Source organism: Anabas testudineus, chromosome 24 (assembly GCF_900324465.2).
Source record: "Anabas testudineus chromosome 24, fAnaTes1.2, whole genome shotgun sequence".
Classification (NCBI taxonomy): domain Eukaryota; kingdom Metazoa; phylum Chordata; class Actinopteri; order Anabantiformes; family Anabantidae; genus Anabas; species Anabas testudineus.
Window position 1 is genome coordinate 9,288,779 of NC_046632.1, and position 23,883 is coordinate 9,312,661.

General features: G+C 41.6%; 2 protein-coding genes across 8 annotated transcripts in view; both read right to left on the reverse strand.

Annotated features, from left to right (window-relative positions):
• The window catches only part of si:dkey-71h2.2 (low density lipoprotein receptor adapter protein 1), a 30,943-nt gene extending 24,960 nt beyond the window's left edge, over positions 1 to 5,983 (reverse strand). For all 4 annotated transcript variants that reach the window (XR_003297570.1, XM_026341326.1, XM_026341327.1 and 1 more), the window contains exon 1: positions 5,184 to 5,983. Coding sequence is in view for 3 of the 4 variants with exons in the window: in XM_026341326.1 (XP_026197111.1) it covers positions 5,184 to 5,268 (85 nt within the window). In the remaining variant the exon portion in view is untranslated. The remainder of the gene's footprint in view (positions 1 to 5,183) is intronic.
• Positions 5,984 to 6,834: 851 nt separating this feature from the next.
• Positions 6,835 to 22,990, reverse strand: si:ch211-278j3.3 (E3 ubiquitin-protein ligase RNF19B). Of its 4 annotated transcripts, XM_026342003.1 has the most exons (12): positions 22,761 to 22,990; positions 18,332 to 18,436; positions 17,231 to 17,576; positions 16,526 to 17,078; positions 15,341 to 15,831; positions 12,959 to 13,164; positions 12,696 to 12,843; positions 10,357 to 10,519; positions 10,018 to 10,132; positions 8,465 to 8,596; positions 8,084 to 8,354; positions 6,835 to 7,938 (listed from the first exon to the last, which is right to left on the reverse strand). In XM_026342003.1, the coding sequence occupies exons 4-12, from the start codon at positions 16,676 to 16,678 to the stop codon at positions 7,656 to 7,658; spliced, it is 1,962 nt and encodes a 653-aa protein (XP_026197788.1). In that variant the 5' UTR covers positions 16,679 to 17,078; positions 17,231 to 17,576; positions 18,332 to 18,436; positions 22,761 to 22,990; the 3' UTR covers positions 6,835 to 7,655. The 4 variants fall into 4 exon arrangements, with proteins under 4 accessions (XP_026197788.1, XP_026197789.1, XP_026197786.1 ...); XM_026342004.1 differs by lacking the exon at positions 17,231 to 17,576 and having other exon boundaries at positions 8,084 to 8,333; XM_026342001.1 differs by lacking the exon at positions 17,231 to 17,576.
• Between the last annotated feature and the right edge of the window lie 893 nt (positions 22,991 to 23,883).

Here is a 23,883-nt window from a genome sequence, read left to right on the forward strand (position 1 = left end):
AATATAAATATACGAACGCTGAGTCGATCGATTTTTCACCTAAAATACATGAGTGCCCCTTTAGGGAAATTTGCTTGTATAAACAAAATGAAACAATATACCATAAGTACTGTTACAGTAGCACTAACACACACACACTTTGTTAAATCGTTAAAATCCCTTCACGCATCCTTATTCCAGTGCCTTTTCAATAAGGCCTTTGTTTTGACTGCAGAGAGAGATAAGATCTCCACCATTCAGTGTTTCTGCAGCTGTTATCCTTAAACCACAAGGAAAATTTAAAGTGAATCTCCTTCGCACAGGCATAAATACAGAAATGACAGTGGTGGAAAAAGGACAGATGGGTTTTCTCACTAAGCTTTGATTAAACTCAGACCTATGACAGGGAAAGACATTATTAATTTCCAAAATACCCATAGCAACTGCAGGCTTAACACATGCAAGACGACAAGTGTGACAAGAGGAGTAGTTAGTGTGGTGAAACACTTGTCAACGCAGTGTGAGGCTGAATAGCAGTGTTCACACCTGCCCAAACAAACCTACTCGAAAACATGTTTGGTGTGACGATATCCTACATCCTCTTGACTAAGGAAAATGCAACATTTTAAACAAAGGGACCTGAACTGGAGCCGCCGGAGGATGATTGAAAGCAATAACGTAATAACGTTTGTTGTGGAGACATTTCACTAAAACTAAAATGTGGTGGCGCTACAGAAAAAGACAGAGCATCATCCAAGTCATTAGGACGGAACACCTTGGCTGATAATGATAAGATAATGGATGAATCATCAACAGGGGAACATGCTGCCTGTAATTGTGCGTCGAATTCCCTCATAATGTGTGTAAATAAAGATAAAAAAAGAGTGAAGAAGCAAAAATAAAGTGTGTGCAGAGCTGCCACTGAGTCAGCTGTGACACTTTTGACACTAATCCAACTAATCAGACTGTTGCAGGGGGATTTAGTTCATGTAGCTCCCCTCTGACCAAAGTGGAAAGAGTCAACAGGTCACTGTAGACTCACAAAATACTCTCTACAGAGGACTACAGAAAACAAACTAATTCTTCATTATCTTCTGACAATTGTGAGCTTTGTTAGTCATATATTCAAAGGCGCTATGTGGCAGTTTTAAACAACTTAAATTCATCATTCTTGTGTGATCAGTACCTCACAATGTTAGCAAACGCTGATCTTTGAAATAGGAAATCCATTAGACAGCTTACTTTCCTCGAAGCAAGCTCCATGAAAACTCATTAGCAGCACTTTATCATCTAATCTAAATCACAGTCTGCGACGGGTGAGACTGATGAGGCTGTGAGCATGAATTTTGCAGAGTCTAGGTGGGAAATCAGTTCAGTTCAATCCTCATCTGATACACTGATGTGCAGCAAAGAGCAAATATTGGTTTCCTGGTTTCTTCTATGACTGTGTATGTACTGTAGATCCAGTGAGAGCAAGATACAAGATGGTTTATATTACTTAATTTATGGAGACAAAAAAAATCATGGCTTATTTCAAGGGATCTATCAAGTGTTCAACATGGTTGATAACGCTACTTTATAATTAAAACACTGTCATATTCTGTATTGGTACATTATACATTATACTGACTGTGTGGAAGTATAAATAGGTCACTGCTGTAAAAAGGTCATGTACTGTATGCTAATGCAACCTTTCCTGTAGACGCCATGTTAAATACTGCACTGGGACAATGTAAAAGCCAAAAAAAAAAAAAAAAAAAAACCCCAGTGCCACTGAAACCTGTTTCCAGTGAGAACTGGATTATCCAGAATAAACTATTTGACCCACAATTCATCTTCTTTGTATTCATGGCGACAAAAATCTGACAGAAAGGAACATCTCATCATTTGGGCAAATGAAGATAAATCTGTTTGCATATCATTAGAGGTAAATGAGAAATCAGTAAAGAATGAGCTTCTCGGGATGCACAGACAGGTTATATTTGAAAGCTGCATCGCAACACAAAAATCTAAATTCTCTTATCTCATTCGTCACACACAAAGCATGGGAATCCCCTGTTATTTGCTGCACACACTAATCCCAGCTTTCAGCTGTCTGTCTGACATGCTCTCCATCATTATCCCGTATATTCCCCCTTTCCCACTCTTTCCTTCTGCTCTTCCTCCTCCTTTTAACTGGTTATGTTCCTGGCTTACAGGTTCCTGAGGCTCAACGAGCCACTAAGAAATAATTGCTCCTCTAGGGGCAGTGCTAACTGACACCACTGCCTCCTGCACGTCGTTCAGTCAGCCCCTTTCAGGTTTATTAGAAGTATGTGCTGTCTTCACTGCTAGAGACTCCAACCAGTCAAATCTAATGATTGTGAAGCAGAGTACACCAAGTACAAACTTCAGATGTGTATTTGAAAGCTAAACCGTGCATCAGAACCAATATATGTACAGAAAAAACCCAATGCTAAACCTAATAACATAATAGGATAGAGGACAGTCGTACTGCATTCAACTCAGTCTGACCCAAAGCTACAGTATGAGATTTTAAATTGATTCAGACTTTACAGCAGTGGACGTCCTTGATGCCAAGGGCAAGTGTGTGTGACTTCTGAGATGTAAGGAAGGTCTGTTCGGCTTCTGTGTGACGTGATCCAAAGAGATAGCTTGTACTCCAGGCACATGCTGTGTCCTCTTCCATTCTGCCGGTGGCTTTGACCTCAACAGATGACAAAGAGCGCGCGCAAAGGGTGGTCGGGAAGTGCTGTACATGTCAGTTTTCGGCTGGCCAGAGAACTGAGTACTGGCTACAGTACATGTCCAGAAATAGATTATTCTGTGTCAGCAAGGTAGAAAATGAAATTAGTCTGCTTGTTTAGTCATCAGGAATGTTTCCAGTGTGGTGACTGTAAAAAAGAAAGTTACCATAAATACAGTCACGAGTATCGAAATCAGGAGTGTGATGGACACTCATCCCCTGTTCCTCTAAATAAATGTCATCATCCATAATGTCCAACTGTACACAAGCATAAAATGGCAATACATTAAGTATGTAAAGCATTTAGTTGGTGCATTGTTCACTGGATATTGACAATTTCCTCCATTCTGCTCATCAAAAACACGGGAAGCACGGTAAGATTCAGTGAAGTAGCACTTGTAAACAATACAGATATTCCACTGAATCTCCTATACAGTATATTAACTGTATGATGTCATGAATCCCATTTTGAGCGTAGTTTCGTCCAAACACAAGACACAAATAATTCATCACTTTTTTCATACATTAATCACACCCAATTTGTGTGAATGTTGCCAAGGCAGCTGCAATGGTGCCTTATTTGCATTCCGACAGGCAGCTCTGACGCATCGCCACATGCTGGCTTACAAACACCATCCTATCTCCAAATTGCCTGCTAAGTAGCTGTGGATATCAGCAGTCACCCTGTCTGTCTGTACTGTTTGTGACTGCTCCGCGCACATTTTCCTAGCCTGATTCCTCTGGTGGCTCTCAAACACAAACTGCTTCTGCCATCAGGCTCTGAAATCCAGCTGGATTCTGCTCTGACAGTATGATTCTGACCCCCCCACCCCCCCTTCTCTCTCTCTTTTTGATGGCAACAACAATAAGAGAGGAGAAGCACAATGCGGAGGCTCCTGCTGACAATGTGACACAGACAATGTCTTTCCAGATAACATGTTGATGGTTGGTTGTCAGCTTTTGTCATCATAAAGTCACCATGGTAATGATGGAGAAATGGTGATGTTGGCAGTTTGGAGAAAAATAATAGCTCCTATCCATCAGTGTTTGCACAAAAAAACAAAAACAAGCTCTTAAGTTTTAACCCAGCAGTGAAAAATCCAGATCATTCAGGACAACCTGCCAGTTGACATTGTCCTCTTGTGCTCAAATTGAGGATCTGAATCGTCGGACAGCCTCATTAATTCCCAATTCCAATGAGAAAACTTTAAAACCTCACATTCAACAGTACAATTTCAAGAATTTATTACTGAACATTTCCAAGACAGCGTGAAGAAACATTTCCAGCACATCTCCCTGGCTGTGAAATTAATCAGCCATGTTTAATGAAAGCTGGCATGGGAGGCTGATTGTTCACTAAGCGGCAATTCAGGATGAGGCAAAAGCAGCATGGCAGTGACAGGCTTACAAGTCGCGTAGCTGCAGGGAGGCAGCGTTCAAGATAACCCTTTACACGTCGGTGAGGCGACAGCGCTGCATGCAGCAAAATAGCCCCTCACTCCCGGCCTGATATTGATGGTGTGACAGGGTTTGTTGCTCTGACCCTCACACAGGACAACCTCCTGTACTTCGCACTGCAGTAGTGCAGGAGCTCTTTTATATACAGTAGCAGCATTTTCATAACATCAAAATAGTTGACTGTGGCTGTCCCATCTATCTATCTATTTATCCATCTATCCATCTATCTATTCTATTCTAGTGTTTGTGACCAAAACCTGATAAATGCACAAAGTTTGCTTTAACAATATTAATTATATTGGATAAAAATGTACATGTAGGGCACTATTTTCAATTAGCACAGTAATTCCTTTAAGATTATGTTTTAGAGAAACATGATGCAAAATCCCTTACTGAATCTTCCAATTACAGCCCTATTCTTAGTATATTTAGATCTAGTGCCAGGATCTGAGTGCACACATTTGTGTTTGTTCTACTAAATGGCAACAATTATAAAGAAATTACAGATAATCAGATCCTTCAAATACCTATTAAATTTATATAAAGCACAAAAACAGCAGATGATGAAATCTGACAAGCTGCAACCAGAAAATCACTGACTGATAATGATACTAATAATATCTGAATAATGAAATGATTGATTTGAATTGATGCCACACCTGTGTTGGCAGGGCGCAGCTGACAGTGGGACAGCCCACATCTCCCAGCAGGAAGTAAAGTAAAGCAATCACAACTCAAACTTAACCTGATAACATTGCGGTGTAATTGTACAGTACAGCTTCACAGATGATTCTGCTCTGCAGCATCTGGAAACAAGACAAACAAAAGCTTTCCAGGAATGAAACAACAGTCCAGCAGCTGACTGGGAGCGACCAGCGGCGCGCATCCTCCTCATTTACCTCTCTCACAGATGATACTGTGCCACCTCAGCTGCATCGCCCACATCTTGGCAATGCTGTATCAAATCCAAACATCTGAACACACGTCTTGTCTCACTCACTTTCGTGTTTTGAAGTTCCCCATGTGTGCCGCGGAACTCCGGGGCTCTTGATGATCGCTCTGCCGGCGGATTTCAGGGCATCCATCCCGAGGTGCGTCCGCCAGGTGGATTTACCAGTCTCCGGACAACAGGCAGCTACACAAGAGCAGGATCAGCTCGACGACGGATGCACCAGAGAGAAAAGAGAGACATCTACCAACACAAGTTCTCCAGTGTGTGTTCCTCTGCTGCTCCTCTCCCCACAGTGTTAGTGTGAGAGCTGCGGATGGGGACGCAGCTCCATCTGTGGCGTTCCCAAAGTTAAGGGCGTGTCCTTCTAACCTCCATCAGCTGCATGATGCTTCCTAGAAAGTGCTCCAGTTTGAAGGAGCGACCTAACTGAATGAATGAATGAATGAAAAACCACTACAGCGGCCTATTATAGCAGTGCAGGGACCCACACACACACACAGGAGCTCATACAGTTTAGTCTCCCAGGGTTTTCTGCGCATTACTGACCTGTGATCAGATCCACTGCTGCCAGGTGAAATATGTATCATCTCTTCTTGTAATGTCTGTTATAGTTTTTTGTTTGTTTGTTTGTTTGTTTGTTTGTTTTATTTAAACTAGATACCACGGCAATTCAGTGATTTCACCAGGTTGGATCACTTAAAAGTCAAATGAGAGAATTTAATCCACAAATTTCAAAGTAATTCATGAGGTTTTCTATTTTTGGTTGTCGGGCGCCCTCTATTGCTTGTAACTCGTCAACGCATCATTATTTTAACCCCGTCTTGCATTTCCAGGTAAATGTCACTATGGAGTATGTTGAGCTGCCTAAATAAAGATATATAATGCACTTTTAGATGGTCAGTTAAAGGTGAAAACTATCATGGGACTCTTTGTGCACAGTCAGTTCCCAACCTGGGGTTCACAACCCTTTAAGTGAGCAAGACTTATAGCTGGCATTAGGTTGCAATAAGTTTGAGAGAGGAAAGAGGTCAAACGGTGAAAAGATTGTGTATAACATTCATGTTTTTCTTTCTTTTGTTGTCTTTTTAGCTCTTTCTCTTTAGGAAAAATACGTGAAAAATAGATGAAACAAAACATGTCGTGATTTCTTTTTTGTCCTTCATGGTGAAATCTTTATTAAATATCTCTCCACAATCAAGCACAGGTCATCATATCATGTCTGAGTTCAATTCTCACAAGTATTTCACACTCAGGAAGCTAAGCAGTGCATGTATAGTCACGCATTTCTCTTAAATCATCTAGATCGGGTTATTACAGTTTCGCCTGGGGTGGCATGCTGCTGCTGTTGTAATTCTGATGTTCTGTGATCATTTTAAAGGGTCTTTAGTTTATACTGAATCGTCTCAGCAGCACACAATACTGCAACTGACTGCTGTGCATATGAGTGTGTCTGTGTGTGTGTGTGTGTGTGTGTGTGTGTGTGTGTGTGTGTGTTATCCTGGACAGGCAGCAAATAGTACATTAGAATCATGCAGCTATTTTTAAAGTTGAAAAAACATTGCAGTGTTGCTGCAACGTTGGTGTCACTAATGCAAGTAAGTATCTAGAAACAGCCTCTTGATGGCTACAAGCTGGATCAAAACAGTGCAAAAGTGGCATTGCCTATTATCTGCTTCCATGGAAGACTGTGAATCTGTGATTAATGGTTAGAATTCATGGTATTTATTAATAAGCCCTCCAGTCGGTTCGAACAATCGCCGCCACAATGTCACAGAGCATCTATGACTGCAATAGAGAACAACAGTCACAGGCTGGAACGGTATCAAACAACTAATCAAACAGTTCAGCATGCGTCATCTGTTAAAGGTTGCCCGATTCATGTGTGAGCACTGCATCCTAAAATTATATTAAGATATTCTTTAAGGTAGACAATAAAAAAAAGTCATCTTACTGTCTTGAAGCATGGCTTGGGAATATTGGGATTCTTACTCACTGATAAGACAGTGCTTAGATTCTTAATCCCCTGTAAAACAAATCATGCTTGTGGGACTTTCTTTATTTGTCAAGGGAGAAGGGAGGAGGTGAGGTCGCTAAAAGAAGTATGACAGTAGAGGCCGATGAGAGAGAGGGATATTATGAAAAAGAGGGGGCGTTTGGTAAAAGGACAACATAGAAAGAAACAGACTGAACTAGTCGGCTAACATGCTCACAGTCACTTCTGTTTTTGATTTGCTGACTGGTGCTCTCCTGTCTGTTTTGCAGTTTATCCCCCTCCGGTTTTCATGTCATAGTCTCATGCTACACATTCTCGTCTTCTTCGTTTGCTCGCTCTGAACCTGGGTCTTTCTTAGAGGCTGGAGCTAGAAGGCATATGGTGGGAGGGCCTGTCTTGGAAGCAGAAGGTGGCCTTGGCCAACAATTTTTTAGGTCAGTCCACTGACATATCAGTTTATGGATTTGTTTATTTCCATAAAACCTGACTAAGTTCTCAACCAAGTACGAAGCCTGCATTGGACAACCTCATACACTGTCTACTTCAAAGACTGGGAAACGTGTCCCTTCGTCTCCTCCTGCTGCTTCCCCTCCTGGTTTCTCTCTTCCCTCCTGCTCCTCTTTGTCTCCTCCTCCCTCTCTTCTTTCTTCCAGTTCTGAGGCACACAGGTAGTCGTGGGACTGGGACTGTGGGTATCCCAGGGACTCCAGCGACAAGCTTCTGTTGGACCGAATGCTACTTAGACTGGACTGGCGGGCGCCTCTAGGATGTGTCTCAATTTCCACATGAACCTCGATATTGGTTCTTTCCCTGTAGTGACAATAGACAAGTGGAGGTAAAAACATATACACAGAGTGGTAAGAGTTTAAAAACCTACATTTCTCAAAGTCTGAATCGTCTAAATAAAAAAAAAGATGTTACTAAGAGAAAGAGAAGCTCAAGAGGCAGCATTTACCTCACAGGAGGTGCTTGTGTGTCATCAATCATGCTGTCAGGCACAATAACCACCTCGCAGTCTGATTGGCTGTCCTGCTGGGTGTATCCATGGCGTTTTGTGGCTTCATCCACTTCCACATAGCTATCTAGCTCTGGGGGTGTGGTGCTCGTACTTGGGAGGACACCCACTTCCTGTACGCTGACTCTAACTTCCTGGACACTGGTGTCACTCAGCATTGGGTTGCTCTGACCCGTCCAGTGATCACTGACTACATGAGAGAATAGAAGATCTATAAGAGAAGTTGAAACTTCATCAGATCAAACTGTGTTTTGGAGGAAAAAAATCACAAGTCATTACTATTTCAGTTATTTTACCACATAATAACCATTCTGTCCTTACAATTGGCTAAATCCTCTAGTTGGATTTTGTGAGTTTCAGGAGGGTCACTCTGCGGTCGACACCAACCATTCCTACACAGTGACATGGGGACAACTCCGTAGACATAAGTCAGCATTAGTGGTACACCTACACCTGCAGGAGAACAGAAAAGTATGAGAAACCAGGTCATAATATACTGTATGTATCTAAAACCAACTGTCCAGAGTTTGTGCCAAACTACTTTTAATGACTAACAAATAGTATTAAGAGAGCCCTCCTGCCATTTAGAATTACACTACATTGATGTTAAATGCTAGAAACAGATGTTAAAAATGATCTAAATCGAATCAGCAGAGGGACAAATCCACATTTTCATCCAATTGCAAATCGTGCAATTGACCACGCTCCTCTATAGAAGATACTGCTGGGTTTCACATGCTGAGAAAGTCTTCCTATGATTAGTAAATACATGAATACCCCTTTAAAAGGTTTTACGTCATAGCATTGTAGCAATAGCTAAAAACAAACACATGGGGGAGCTCATCCTGCTTCCCTGTGGACCATCCACTCCAAACATACAGTCTATGTTGTGGACTGAAAGTTACTAGTAAATGTACTCTAAGTAGAACTAACAGTAGTAGCAGGACATGGCCTGAGCGAATTTAATTTACAAGTCTGACTTTATCCCCACTCTCCTTTTTTAACCTTCATAAAAGTACTTTCAACAAGCTCCCAAACATGACGAGCAGCAACCTCCCTATGCTGTGTGATTATGCAGCCTGTGACTGAGAAAGGAATTTGGGAACACAAAGTGGCGTTCCAGCCAAACAAAGGGACATCATTAACGCAGCGGTAACACTGTGACGCCATTGACTCAGCAAGAGGGTGAAATCAGGGCAAGAGAGCGAGCCTGCCAGCCAGAGAGAGGAAAGTGAGCACGAAAGACTGTGTGCATGTCTGTGTGAGTCAGAAAGAGACAATAAGACTCTGAGGTGCGTCTGAGATATGAGAAACAAAACGACAACTGTAGAGTGGCTAAATTCCAAAACAGAAGAGACCTGGTGAGACATATTACAGTTACAAAGTGAAGCCAGACAGCGAAATGAAACCAAAGGGGCAGGGAGGCAGCAGGGAGAGAGAGAGTAAAGAGTACAGTGCAGCTAAACGTGTGTTTGACTGTGTGTGTGCTGAAGTTAGAAACCATCACTGTGCAGTGATGGATGTGACACTACAGAAGAAGAGAAACTGCTAAAGCCTCAATAATTTCTGTCACAGGAATAAATCTTACCTGCAGTATACAGTTGTATAATAGTAAATCTGGGATTTAGTCACTTTACATAGGGTAAATTGTCCCTTTTTGCATCGTCAGCTTTTGTACACATTAAATATAATAGATTTGACATTAAATAGATATAATGTGTTATTCATGGGGTTTAGATGTCCTGCCAGTCCAGCCAGGCTTTGTGCACAGCACATATGTAAAATACAATTTTAAATTTAAATTATAAATTTTGAAACTTACTGTGTTACATTTCTATTACTAATGGAAAAGGTGACAGTCATTTGGTCCTTACCTACAGTGACAGCTGCTATGACCGGTGATACAAACACTGACATCATCACCCCACTTGCCACAGTTAAGTAGTGCTTACTTCCTGAGATATTGTTTTTCTTACAGCGTCCATGGACCTGAAGGGTAATAAATAAAACAAGAATTACAAAAAGGAAATGTAATTTGTTCCTTGTTTTGTTCTCATTCTGTGCAGCCACTGGTTCCTGTCACTTAATCATGTCCACTAATACATGCATCTCATCATGAGTGAGGGGAAAAGGAAAACAGCCTGTTCATGTCAACAGGCTAACACAAAGACAGAAAAGTTGTTTTCCATGAGACAGTTTTGGGCGATCTGTACCTTTCGGCCCATGTAAATTGGTATGCCCACAATGATGACTGGGATGGCGATGCCCGCTATAAGGGAGATGACCACCGGCGCTCCGAGCAACATGCCCACCTGCCACAGAACCTTGCGAGTTTGTGACCATGGCTTCTTCCCCCAGAATGTACAGCCTGAGGGACTGAAACGCAGAGGAGATACAACAAGGAAGAATAATTTAATTCAATTAAATCTATTACCTAGCACAAATTTCAGGAATAAAATAATAAATCTTTAGTCACAGTAGAGGTATTGTCAAGTCAAGTCAAGAAGCTTTATTGTCATTCCAACCACATATAGCTGAAGCAGTACATAGTGAAATGAGACAACGTTTCTCCAGAACCATGGTGCAACATAAAACGGCAACAAGACAAACATGGGGCTGAGGACTGCTAAGTTGTCCTAGCAAAACACATAAAGTGCATCCTGTGCAATTGTTGTATGAATGGTGATGTTTCTTGGTCAGCCGGTTTGGTGCCCTGACATTTTGTACAGACATTTATCATCCCCAGTTGATGAATTTTATTGACTTTGAAGATTCCCTTCCATTTCCTCCAGTGCCAGTAGCATTTTGACATTTGTGGCTTTGAGTGAAAACAGTAATGAAGGAATTCCAAATCAGACAGAAAAATAAATAAAAAACAATGTAGATTGATGTAGAAATGTAGATTGAACATCATGTTGACCGTCTTGTTTGTCCAGTAAATTTCTCAATTTCCAATTTTCAAATTCTCAATGTGCTATCAAAAAGTGCAATGTACTGTTAAACTTCTCAAATCCGCCAGAAGTGTTTTCCAGTCATGTGATGCTGGAAAAGGAGAGGCTGATTGGACTAGTGAACAGTTCCTTCGTGGAATGATGTGGTTGCCTCTGTCAGCAGCTCTAGTGTGGCTTCTTGTAGGTTTCTTCACAAACGCAAATGGAACAAACATTCATACTTTGATTAAACAATGACATCAACATGTTAGCACTGTAATTGTGATCATGTTGGCGTGCTATCCATTGATGTATAGCAACGTCATTACCATGACCCCTTGCACAGGCTAAACTACCTCTGAAACAGGAACAGTTTGAATCATTTTTGTGAACTAAATGAGCACTGACACAAAACAGGCTGTCTTATTGCTGCCATTATGTCATTACCCAAACTGAACTATCACATCTGCATTCATCATTTTAGCTCTGCTTGCTCTCCCTGAATTGCACTCATTTGCAGCCACATGCACAATTCCCATTGTCTCTTTCAGTGTATCTTACGCAGTGTTATTAGAGAGTCTCTTTACAGGAAGTCAACACTCTGTCCACTGATGTGACATTGGGTACAATAAACGTCACTTTGGGTGTTACTTTAATCTGGTCTCAGCCTCTAGTGTTGTCCTATAATTCTAACTGCCTAGGCGACAATAACTAATGCTGTTGCTTGCTATTTGGTCCTAATCAGCAGCAATTAACTTGTAGGAGCAGCAGTGACAATATAAGAAATGCAAATAGCACATTTAGGCTGTGCTATTTCTCCAAGCATGTGTTTGTGTTACAACAGCAAATGTCACACTGGGCTCCCAAACGCCTAAGAGGTGGAATTATTGCGAAGCATTATTGTTGCTCTGAACTGGCAGACATGCTGGGAGTTGCTAAAAGCTTTGCCCTTCTATAAGAAGTTCACTGTAATTTGTAGCGTGAGGAAGAGAATAGGAGGAGTGGCAGAGGGAAACGGAGAGAACGTGTAAAAACCTAATGCTGCTCATGTAGATAGAGAAAAAAACTCAGATGACAAGATTCAACTGGCAACAGAAATGAGAATGAAATGAGAAATGCATGAATATCTATATGGTTCATATAGTGTAAAATGGGCCCTGGCCAGCAGAAAGATAATACAGTTTGAGAACTGTTCAGATTGACCTAATTAACCTATAGCTAGTGCTGTAACTTGAGTTACATATTCTGCCGCATGGAAATAGGGAGGCAGAACGAGCTGATTAATTGATGACAAGTCAGCAGTGACTCCCTTCCAGCACTGGAAAAATCAATGGAAGCCTAGATGAACAATTTATAGCAATGCAGCCTTTAAACAATGACATATTGTATGGGCCTTGCTGACATGACAGCGAGGTCCAGATCACTGGGGGCTTCATCAAAATGACGTAACTTCATGCAGTGTTAAAACTGGATCTGGTTCAAGCCTCACATTACACGGCTGCAACTAATAAGTGTTTTCATTCAAATCATTAAAATGTCATAATAATCAAAAACTAAGTCGATTATTTTAATAACTACATAAAATGTCCTCAAAGTGACATCTTAGGATTGTAGCTGGGTACCTGAGGTAGTGCACGTCGGTGATCTCCTGCATACAGAGCCAGCAGAACTGACAGGCACACACAGTGCAGTTCATACGATTACAGCTGCCGTCGTTAGTCTTCATGATATAGGCACCACAGCGAGGGCACGCTTTGATCTCCTCTGCATCTACAGCAACAAACAAACATACATTTAGGTGGTGACCGCACAAATTTTAAAATCCACAATTGCACACCCTTGCTCCTGTTTCAATAGGCTAGGTAACAGCAGCTGCCACTCTCACCTCCTCCAGATTCTTCATTGAAGACGTACAGTGTTGAGGCATCGTTGCCGCCTGAGGTGTGGCGGGCTCGCTGACGCCGCGCCTGGTCACATGTCTGGTTGGGGTGCCACAGCTGCCGACAATGGTAGCAGAACTCGGTGTCACATCCCTCACGGCCACAGCTTAGTTTGGGACACTCTGCACAGCCGTAGGCTATAACTGCATAGCTGAGGACGGAGAGAAGCTGCAGATAAAAACTGCCCACTGTGATAAAGTACCCCACTGTTAGCGGGGACATCTAAACAGTCATCATGGAGAATTCAATCCAGGTCCTCTCCTCACCCACTATTGCACCCTAAGATGTTCACTAAAGAAGAGATGGGAATGACAGTGGCTTTAGTTTTGTTTGGCTGTCGAGATGATCTATGGAAGAGTCAAAACAAAACATAATAATTCTCAAATCTCCTCCTCTCTTTGTACTGTTTTGTTGTTTGGCCTAGTCACTGAATTGTTCTCAGTTGTTCTGAACTGTTGTCTTTGCACACATGCAGCGGTTGGTGACTGTGCGGTTCGGCAAATCACAACTCAGAGAAGGGACGTAGTTGCAGGTTCAGCACCTGAATCAGAAATATTTCCATCCATGATGAATTTCACTCTACAGAGGGAGTATTAACATAAATGTTTTACAGTCAAAACACCATGCGATTAATGATCAAGAGTGAAAGCAATGATTAAATCGCAGGCTTACAGGATCCAAGCAGCACCGCTGTGCTGTGAACTATTTAAAAAGATCAACCAGCCTGTTTTCTTTGGGAGTTCCAGCCTTATGTGGTTTATCTGAAAGGTGCATGGATTAAACAGGCTGAACGCCACACGCACATACCAGGACGACTGTACTGCTGCCTTGATTCCACTTTGGTGTCAGATTGTGTCTGAGTGTCAATTCAAACACTTCTAGCTGAACAACACAGTCAGTGTAGACCTGTTCATGCATAAACACATTTCCAGGTATCGGTGAGTATCTATGTCAAAGAATTGCAATAATTGGATTACTGTGATTTTAAACACTCTTCCACACTTTTACAATGATGGTAAAGTCTAGATTATTCATATTTAGAGTGAAACTCAAACTCACACAGCTAACACATTATTGTAGTTGTGGAACTGATGTAAACCTAATATTAATTAAATCAAAGTGTGGGAAGTGCTTTGCAGGGCATAATCAAGACTGCTTCATCACATTTAAATCTGTTTGCTGTTATCTCACATTAACACGGTCACAGAAACGTTTCCATAAGTAATATTTGTATTGCAGGTTCTCTTTAGAAACCAGAAATACTAGCATCTCAGCACAGTGTACAAATCACACATTTTGCCAGTTTCTCAGAGCCAATGTAATCTCCAGCTAAGCTTCTGTCAATAAGACCTCTGGGAATGTGTTTATGTTGGCAACATGGGAATATAGGACACACAATACAGTAACTGTGAATGACCAGTTTACACAGTGCTTCCGCTTTTCACATTTTTTCTGTTTTATTCTGTGGAAACTATTAATCATTTAAAATTTTAAATATCACTAGCCTTAAACTCCCGCTTTAGAATGAGATGCTTTAGAAATCAGACCACTTGTATCGCTGTGTTGTGTTTAATTCACCACAGCACGGGCCTATTGATTTTTGCTCCACTCATTCATCATGACTGGGCTGTGAGCACTGACGGTTGGGGAGACAGACAGTCTACCACTGAGTCCTGAACCCTGGTGCATTCATGCTTTTGACCACAAATATCCACGGAACACACGCACATCATGATTTCCCATCAGCAGCCCTATCTTGTTACCCAACCATTAAGGTGATACAGCAGTGCCTCACTGATTGTGCATGTTGTAAACAACACCAGAAGAAATGAACCTTAACTCAACCCTTAACAAAATTTGTGGTTGTATTGTATTGTAGCCTACTGGGACTGCTGTGAATGGATAAAAACATATCTGCTTCCACTTTCTCCCTGTGTGATTTCAAATAATGTCAAACCTCTGAACATGATGTGATTTAAGTATTAGTTGCATCAAATGTTGATGGACGTATGTAAAACTCAAACTGAGCTTTCACTTCGCTTTTCAAAGACCAATCAATCATTCTGACACTGAAAATCAATTTTTCAGTTTTCTGTTTTACAGTATAAAGCCAGTGGTGGGATGACAGGGATTTGATGATGGCTGCCAGACTGCACAGTACAGTGGTTTGTTACCATGGGACTGAAGAACAAAATTAAGCTTAGAAAATTTGATTTGCCTTATAGTTTCCCTAATAAACTGTGCTGGTAGTGAATACATCATGCACATGCTTGTCTACTTTAAAGACCCTGTGGTAAAAACTATTCTGCAATAAGTTTGCCTCTCACCTGCAGTCGGGTGCAGGGCACCAGCGTGTATCTGGATCAGCAGCCAGAAAACGCCTCAACTGGTATTCCTCAAACCGCTCCAGCAGCGCCCGGTCATCTAAGATCGCACAAACATCGAGTGGCGCCAATGCCTCAGGGCACTGCGGGCACGCGATGCCCACCCGGCTCTCCGATATCTCAATGCGCAGGTACTGGCGAAGGCAATCAGAGCACGCCCGGTGGGAACAGGAGGTGAGTCGTGGGAAGTGGCAGCGCGGTTGACTGAGCAGGCACAGTGGGCACTCCTCCAGGTGTTCATCCAAGAGCTGTTCCTGGCTAGAGGATGAGAGGGACAGGACGCCGGTGGAGCCACCGCCGACCCCACCCACGCACTGGCCTGGGGCAGCACCATCCTCACCAGCTTCAGCCGCTGCTTGTGGACATCCTCCTTCTCCTCTTTCTGCGCCAGAAATTCTTGATTCTCCAGCATCTTCTGCTGTGAGGTTGAGGTCCTGTACACAGTTACAGAGCTGATGATTTACCAAATACAATCACATGTGTAACAAATGAACTCATGCTCAAGGTGAAACTAAGAAACGATACACGTATGAGAATATTCTGCTGCAGTTAAAAGAAAAAAGCCCTTAAAGCGGTAGTAAATAGGAACAGCCACATATTTTGACTGAAGATCAATGTAGGTGAGCGTGCATGTTGGCGGAGTCACTATATTATCTTTGGTCTGCTTGGTTTCTTGGCAACATAATTTCTCGACATGACCAATTAGTTAAATAAACACCTTAATGGATTTGATCTATGACAGAGAGAGACAGAAAGCAGACATAGGGTAATGAAGAACATTCAAAGTTAATGATTTGCACAGCCTCTCTTCACCAAAACTAGACATCTAATATGACAAATAACGTTTTCCATTTTCTGACTGTATATTATATACGAATATATATTTTGCAGTAAGTTTAAAAGTACACGCATCATTTGGAATAACACATGTAGTCGTACAGTCATTTAATATTTAATGACCTATTTAATTAACAGTTTTAATTGAACCAGGACAGTAATAATAATACTACTAGACTATAAGAAACTTTAACTCAACCTTAATAATAAAAAACAAGGAAAAACATTGTATTTCCTCCTGACTTTCAATCACTACCAGACCATGGTGACTGCAGTGGGAGACATTCTGACCTGCTCTGGACACTCGCTTGGGGTCAAGGTGATGCCCACTTCCTCTTTGGACCAGGCTTCCACGGGCCTCTCGGGCTTTGGCTCCGATTTGGGCTTCCTGCTGAAGAAATTTAGGAAGCTCAGGGGACCCGTTTGCTGCTTGGGCCTCTTCATGGTCTAAGACTAGAGCAGGGGCAGCAGCTGAGGAGGGCAGGCCAATGACCATCAGCAGAATGCAAGCGTGCGCGCGCGTGTGTGAGAGAGAGAGAGAGAGAGTGTGCGTGTGTGTGTTGGAGTCGGCGTGGGCGAGCACAGTGAGCTTTCACGAGTCTTGGAGCTGGGCTGCTGCTCTGTTGCATGAGGGAGGAAGCGTGGGAGAGATGGACGGGGAGACGACAGGGAGGAGGTAATCCCTGCCTGAGTGGGACATTACTAATTTGGAGCCTTTCCAAGGGCTGGTCATGAGGTTTACTTTGTCTCTTCAGTCTTCTTCCTCCACTGCAGTTCCCTCGGTCTGGGTTAGTCCTGAACTCTCCAATGGTGCTTCATCATTTTGGGCCTCCTCTTTGTTAACCTGAAAGCAAAAATTAACCTTAGGGTAAATTGTAGTGAATCAGATATTATGGCATATTCATTTTGTCATACAGTATAATGCATGACAAAAAGGTTGGGGAACTCTAACCAAGATATAGTTATTTTTCTGACTTCATTCATGAGTAATATTACGTCTTGAGGAGAATACAGGATGATGATGGTCCATTTGTTGCTGTATGTCTTCATCATCATTAGAAACGTATCAATATTTAATTACTGCAAAACTGCTCCACATGAAAGTTCTGTTTTAAACGAAGTAGAACATTTAGATTCGTCTCTGGCTTTGTCGTCCAGTCTCAGAAATGATTAATAAGGCCACGGCCATGTGACACAATGAGTAGCTGGATGAGAGCTTGTTACTGGCTTGACAGAAAGGATCTGGCGAGGGTGGAGGGCGAGCCAGGGGAGAGGTGGTGATAGACAGCACAGACAACTCATTCTGTCTCCATTAGGCAGCAGTGAGCTTTCATAATCAGGCCTAGAGAGCAAAGAGAGCATGAGGACCAATTAAAATATCTGTCTCCATGTCAAATCAGACCATGGAATAATGTGATCTATATTAATATCTAGAAGTGTTCTCCATGTTTTCCAATTCTGTAATAATAGAAAAAGTCACAGCCACATAAATGTGATGTACTTTTTATATTAAATTGGACTATTGCAATAACCAGAGGCAGGGTTTAGTCCAGCTTCAGGAACTACTACATTCATGCAAGACAGTCTTGCCCCTTTGATTGTTGATATGTGTTAATATTTTCTGTATCTCTGTATGTTTGTGACTTATTATTTGGCCGATACAACATAAATTAACCATGTGGATACGAAAGTACAGATCACATTACAAACTGCTGTTTTTGTGTTTACATATTTTGTGCTGGCTGTTAAAACATGGTTACTGTACTGTGTGTGCAGGCCAAATTGAAGATCCTCTAAGAAAAGAGCTTCTCTGAAATCTCTTTTGTAAATAAAGTACTTTAACAAGATGACAGACGAAATATTACAAACAATAAATAAGATGAAAGCCCAAATTGGATGGGCTGCTGCCAAACACATATTTCTCCAGAAGATGATTACTGGACAAAACCCCTTACAGTTGGCCTCATCCATTCAGTCACACACACACACACACACACACACACACACACACACACACACACACACACACACACACACACACACACACACACAGACAAATGCATTCAAGTTACTATGCAAGGCGATGGCCTAACCCACCAGGTGCAATGTGGAGTTTAGTGTTCTGCCCGAGGACACTTTGACACATGGAGCCAGGGGGAGCTGGAGATCGAACCACAGTGCTGAGATATAACTGTAGCCGACCTACGAGAGGAATATAATTTGACTGGATGAGCAATGTGTGATCATGCTGAAAGCTTTAATACATGTTCACACATCCACACAAGATCCAATAACAATTGTATAGTATCCATACAATTATTTCAAACCGTTTCAGTCCTGAGAAATTCACTTCAAGACAAACAGTGATGGAAACGTAGTTACATGTCCTTTTTTAAATTAAATCTCAATGGTCGATCCTCTTGAATTTCCCAATATCCAAACACTATATTCCGTGTGGACTGAATGTTTCACCCACGCACAGAATCGGAGGCACCACCCTCTGTGATGGACATGTGTTGCTGCTTATTTATAGAAAATAATCGAAAGCATACACATAACCCATTCTGGAGAGTTCAGTTTACATGCCACGCACATACTGTCTTCACTGTGTATCTATGGCTACACTCTCGCACATACAGAATTAATTTCAAGCAAACACAGATTGCTGCCTAATGACTTTGGTAAGATGGCACTGTGAGGAAATTTATTTTCACTCACAGTTTTTAATAAAACTTTACACAGTCAATGGAGTTAAAGGCAGAAATATATACGTATATATACCTACATCTCTATATAACATATAACCATTGTATTTCCCGGCTAAGTTGCTGCAAAATGTGCCCTGTAAAAGGAATAAATACAAGCCGGCTCTGGTGTGTACATGACTGCCACATTCAACCAGGATTTAAGGGCTTAGACTTGGATAGATTCAGGCTGTGAATGGGCTCCAGTTAACAATATTATTCAGCCTTTCCTTAGAATCAGCCAAAATAGTTCATTGGAGTGCTCAGACTGCCAGCTAAGCAGGCCAAGGTTACGCCACTACTATATACCTGTTTTCTTAACAGAAGAATGGATTAATTTTCACAATTTTTGCAGTTAAACTGAAGAACGCATGCACCAATATCAACTCCTTCTCCCTATTCTCTGAATATATTTTGTTTTAAAATGTCATTGGATGTGTGTCTGCTTATTGCAATTTATCTGAATAGTCCTCTGCCCCAAAACTATAAGTCCATCTCTAAGCTGCCTGCTATAGCCAAATTCCTAAGTTCCAGACTGGTTTCCATAAATTATAGTCCAGAAGATCATTCATGCTTTTTTCCATCCTGTCTAGACCCACTGCAATTCCCTTTTTACTTGTTTTAGCAAAACATCTCTGGACCGTTTACAAGTGGTTCTTTGCCAGGTCTTCAATGAAGTAACTTCAATCCTTTACACTGGCTCCTCAACAAATACAGACTTCAACTCAAGGTTCTTGTGATTCATTTGAGAGTACATTACAAATGCACTGCAACTGTATACTACTAGTAGGTCCCTATTGTCCTCTGATCAGAGTTTGTGGATTTCTTTCCCCAGAATCAAAGCCAAAAGAAATCTGGCTCCCAGACTATGGAACTCTCTCCCATTGGACTTAAAAAGCAGCTCAATTCCCATCTGTTCATTGCCCATGAGCCCTGCTCACACTCTGTGCAGAGCATCCTGGCATTGTTACAGATCATCATCATTATGTTAAATTAGATCATCAATCCCTCAAATCCTAAAGAAATAAAGATCACAGACATCCGTGCACACATAAACGCACAGGCACAAAATGTTATTATGCACATTTGAATTATGTGGATACAGAGATGGAAAAATATTCTGGATAATGAGATGGTGTATGTCTTCTATGGTCTGTGGCTGTGATACAAACACGGGAAATGTTAGTGTTGACTGACTCAGATTCACTGCTGTACACAATGACAAGCAAAACAAACGGCAAGAAAACATACTTGAACCTTACTGACCCACCAAAAGGACATTCACCACAGAGACACTTTGTTTGAGGACAAGCTGCAGCTACCAAACACAAAGAAATGTGTGTTAAAGGGCACACAACAGGATTATACAGAATACGTCCTTTGGATTGGAAATTGCATTTAGTGTTTCAACACTAAACATATGAACTGTGATTCTGGTCTCATCTCAAAATCATTGTGGTGTCAGTTCTTACTAGATTTTTTTTTTTTTGTAGTTATCGATAATTAATAATACGTAATAGTCTTATTTCTAAGGCATGATAATAAATCTTGTTAAGCAATCATTCTGGCCTCTCTAATCTAAATATATTTAGTAATGAGACATAGGGGGAGTTAAGAGAAAGGGAAAGAGTCCTTTGCTCTTTAATGTCCCTCAGACAGTTTAGGGAAAGGGGGGCATAATTAATGGCACTAGGGATGCTGCTCAGAAAGAGAGAGCACATACTCGCTTTACAGCTTAATGGCTTTCTTCTTGAATGAGTGTGAGCATGTGTCTGTGTACAGTAAACCATCAGATGCTCCTGAGGCCAAAGTCATACTTTTGACCTTCCCCTCCTTACACTTGCCTTGATGTTTCATTCTCGACTCACTTCCTAGAGACCTCGTGGCCCCAGCGAGGGAACAATCTGATAAAACAGCCTTGACAGGAATTCTAAGTCTTTAAGTGTACCGGGGGATTACGGAGAATTAAAGGAAAATACCAAATCTGTCCTAGAACTTTCTTACCATGTCACAGAACAATAACTAACACCTCAGTACATGTGGAAACTCATAACCTGCTGCCGCACTGAAAGCTGCTGCGCGTTAACTAGCTGTTAGGAGGATGTGACATCAAGACTTTAACAAGATCACTGTGTGAACTTGTGACCTGCTAAATAAACTTGCATTTGCTTTAAAAGCAAGCAAGAAAAAAAAAAGTAATGACTACCTTTCTGTCAACTAAAACATTACCTTTGACCAGACTCTTGTTTTCTTACTTTCTGACACGATTCAGGATCCTCAAGGTTCAAACCTTTGTTTCTTTGAGCTCAATCTTATATTACTATACAACAGCAATAGCAAGTTGTATAATGTAAATGAAATTATGCTTGACTGGTTGAATAAATGGGTAACGTAGGCTCCAGTGTTAAACATTTTGCCTCAGAATACTGAATACTGCAGCTCCAGTGTTGAGGGAGTGATAGCCGACCGTGACATACGACCCCTGCAGATGTTTGGCTTTGTGTCAGGAGAATTTGAGATTAAATCTGACCTGTTTACATCAGATCACGAAGAGATGTAAATGAGTTGCCACGAAATTAATGTTTTCAACTCTAACTTTTTCCATTCCTTACATGTGGACAGTAATTAAGTCATGGTGTAGATGCTGATGTTGCCTCTGATTGAATACCGTCTGTCGGATTTGCATGTACCCTATGGTATGGCACTCCTGTTGATGTCAGATGAAATATCAATGACAGATGGGATTATTACACAACCAGCATCTGCCCCTCAGCAGTTTGAAATGCTAAACAGGGGTGGGGGGGGGGGGGGGGGGACTAGTCATGTTTGTTTCTGCATTTGGTACTTTGAGGGAACTGAATGATCATAACTGTATTATTTGGAGACTTTTTTCCAAGGGTGACATTTGTTAGCAGACTGTTGCTATGCAGTAACTGGATCAAAAAAGGGAAAGGCAGCCAGTTTCCTGTGGGATGTTCTACCTCAATGGAGGGGAAACCTGATGATACCGCCTTATTAAATATCTGTTCACTGGACACAAGCCCACATCAGCAATGCGGGTTTCAGAGTGTGACCTCAACCTGCCCACACACACACACACACACACACACACACTCTCGAACTGCTCGGCATCCCTGACCAAAATATTCCGTTTCTGTATCATGTGGTGCTCAACACAGAGTTGAGTGACCTCTAGCAGCAAGCAGCCTACTTTATGATATTGAATAACAACAAGATAAAGGATTTGGCGTGGTATGATATCACATTACTGTAGTTTAGATTGATGTGTTTCATAAGAGTATTAGATGGCTGCTTAGTTTTTTATAACTCACTGGTCCATATGTTATACACATCATTATATCTTAAAACCAAAGAAGTGTTATTCCACAAATTATTCCAAAGAGCCATATGGGTGGGCTTATAAGTATATATTGGGTATGCAGGTGCAAATTAAACTGTTATAAAATGAGGGCTTTCTATAATTATTGAGAAGTAAATACGCATTTGCACACACACACACACACACACACCCGTTTTAATCATTCATAATGAAGACATGTCTGTTCAGAGCATCAGTGTTAATGCAGGGAGTGGCATGTTTAACACGCTATGTACGTCGCGTTCACCTTCAAACCACGTATCCCTTCTGAACACGAGCAGCAACAATAATAACAACAACAACAACAACAAACAACAAAAGGCGTCTACATGCGCATTGCAAAATGTGGCCCGGGCAGCAGATAAAACACAGAATAACATCCATTACGTAAACGGTGTCTTACCTCTGGCTGCGCGGCGCCTTTCTCTTTGCAGCGTAGACTCAACAACTGGCTCCTCCCCTTAAGGACCAAACAGCAGCACAGACATCTCTCTGTCCCCCCCCCACCACCATCCACCACCACCATCAGTATCCTCCGCTTCACTGCTGCACACAAAACATATCCGAGCAACAAAAAGCTGCATAGAGCGTGGGTATGGTGGTAAAGTCCGGGGCGGGAGAGACTCAAGGAGAGAAGAGGAGAGAAGAGGAGATCCGCACCCCCCCCCCCACACCACCACCACCACTCTTTGCAATAGCAGCAGCAGACTGATGGTTTTGCTGAGGGGAGGCACACTGCAGTGACATGAACCAATGAGATGACGCAAAATCCCAGGATCTCCTATTCATAAATGCCCAATTCCGTAAAATCACTTTTTTTCTACACCCAATTCACATAAGTGACTTAGTTTTTTTTTATATTTTGTCCCAAGACTAAATGTGCACAAAGATTTTTGCTGAATAAAATTTAAAGGTACATATCGAGGGCTCTGAAGGTTAGTTCTTTCTGTCCTGTTACTATCTGGTGAGAATTAAAGGTAACTGTTCCTTAGACATGACCTCCAGAAACCCCAGGACTTTAAAAAGAGGGTTCTTAAAAAACACAAGCAATGTTTATTTGGCTGAAACATTTGAAACACCCATGCGGAGTGTAGCCTCCATAAATAAACTATTCCAAGAGGACAAGCAGGTCATGAGTGAAGTCTAAAGGCCTATTGATGCTCGCTCTCAGGGCGTGTATGTGTTGCTGAATATTTAGTATACAGTAGTTTCCACAATGATGAACATACTCAACCTTTTTAAAAAGCATTTTTCTAACCTCAATAGCAAAACATTAGAATTAGTTTAACATTCAGACATATATTCTGTAGGTCCCTCAGTGGGATGCTGACATTCATTTTAAGAAATCCTGGGATAAAAGCTATTTTCTATTAACTAAACTGAAAATCTAAGGTCTAAAATAGGCTTGTTGGTGTAGTCAGTTAATTTTGTAGACTGGCAATCTAAGTTTAGACCCGGGCCTGTTAAAAGATTCAGTCATGGAGATCACAACAGGGATGTTTCCGTTAATGTCTATAAGAACTACA

Excerpts from the sequence above, each read along its gene's own strand:
- si:ch211-278j3.3 (XM_026342002.1), bottom strand. The coding sequence starts at position 16,678 with ATGAAGAGGCCCAAGCAGCAAACGGGTCCCCTGAGCTTCCTAAATTTC. Across the intron at positions 12,844-12,958 it reads CAATGAAGAATCTGGAGGAG|ATGCAGAGGAGATCAAAGCG; the intron begins GTGAGAGTGGCA and ends TTGTTGCTGTAG. Across the intron at positions 10,520-12,695 it reads ACCGACGTGCACTACCTCAG|TCCCTCAGGCTGTACATTCT; the intron begins GTACCCAGCTAC and ends TCTGCGTTTCAG.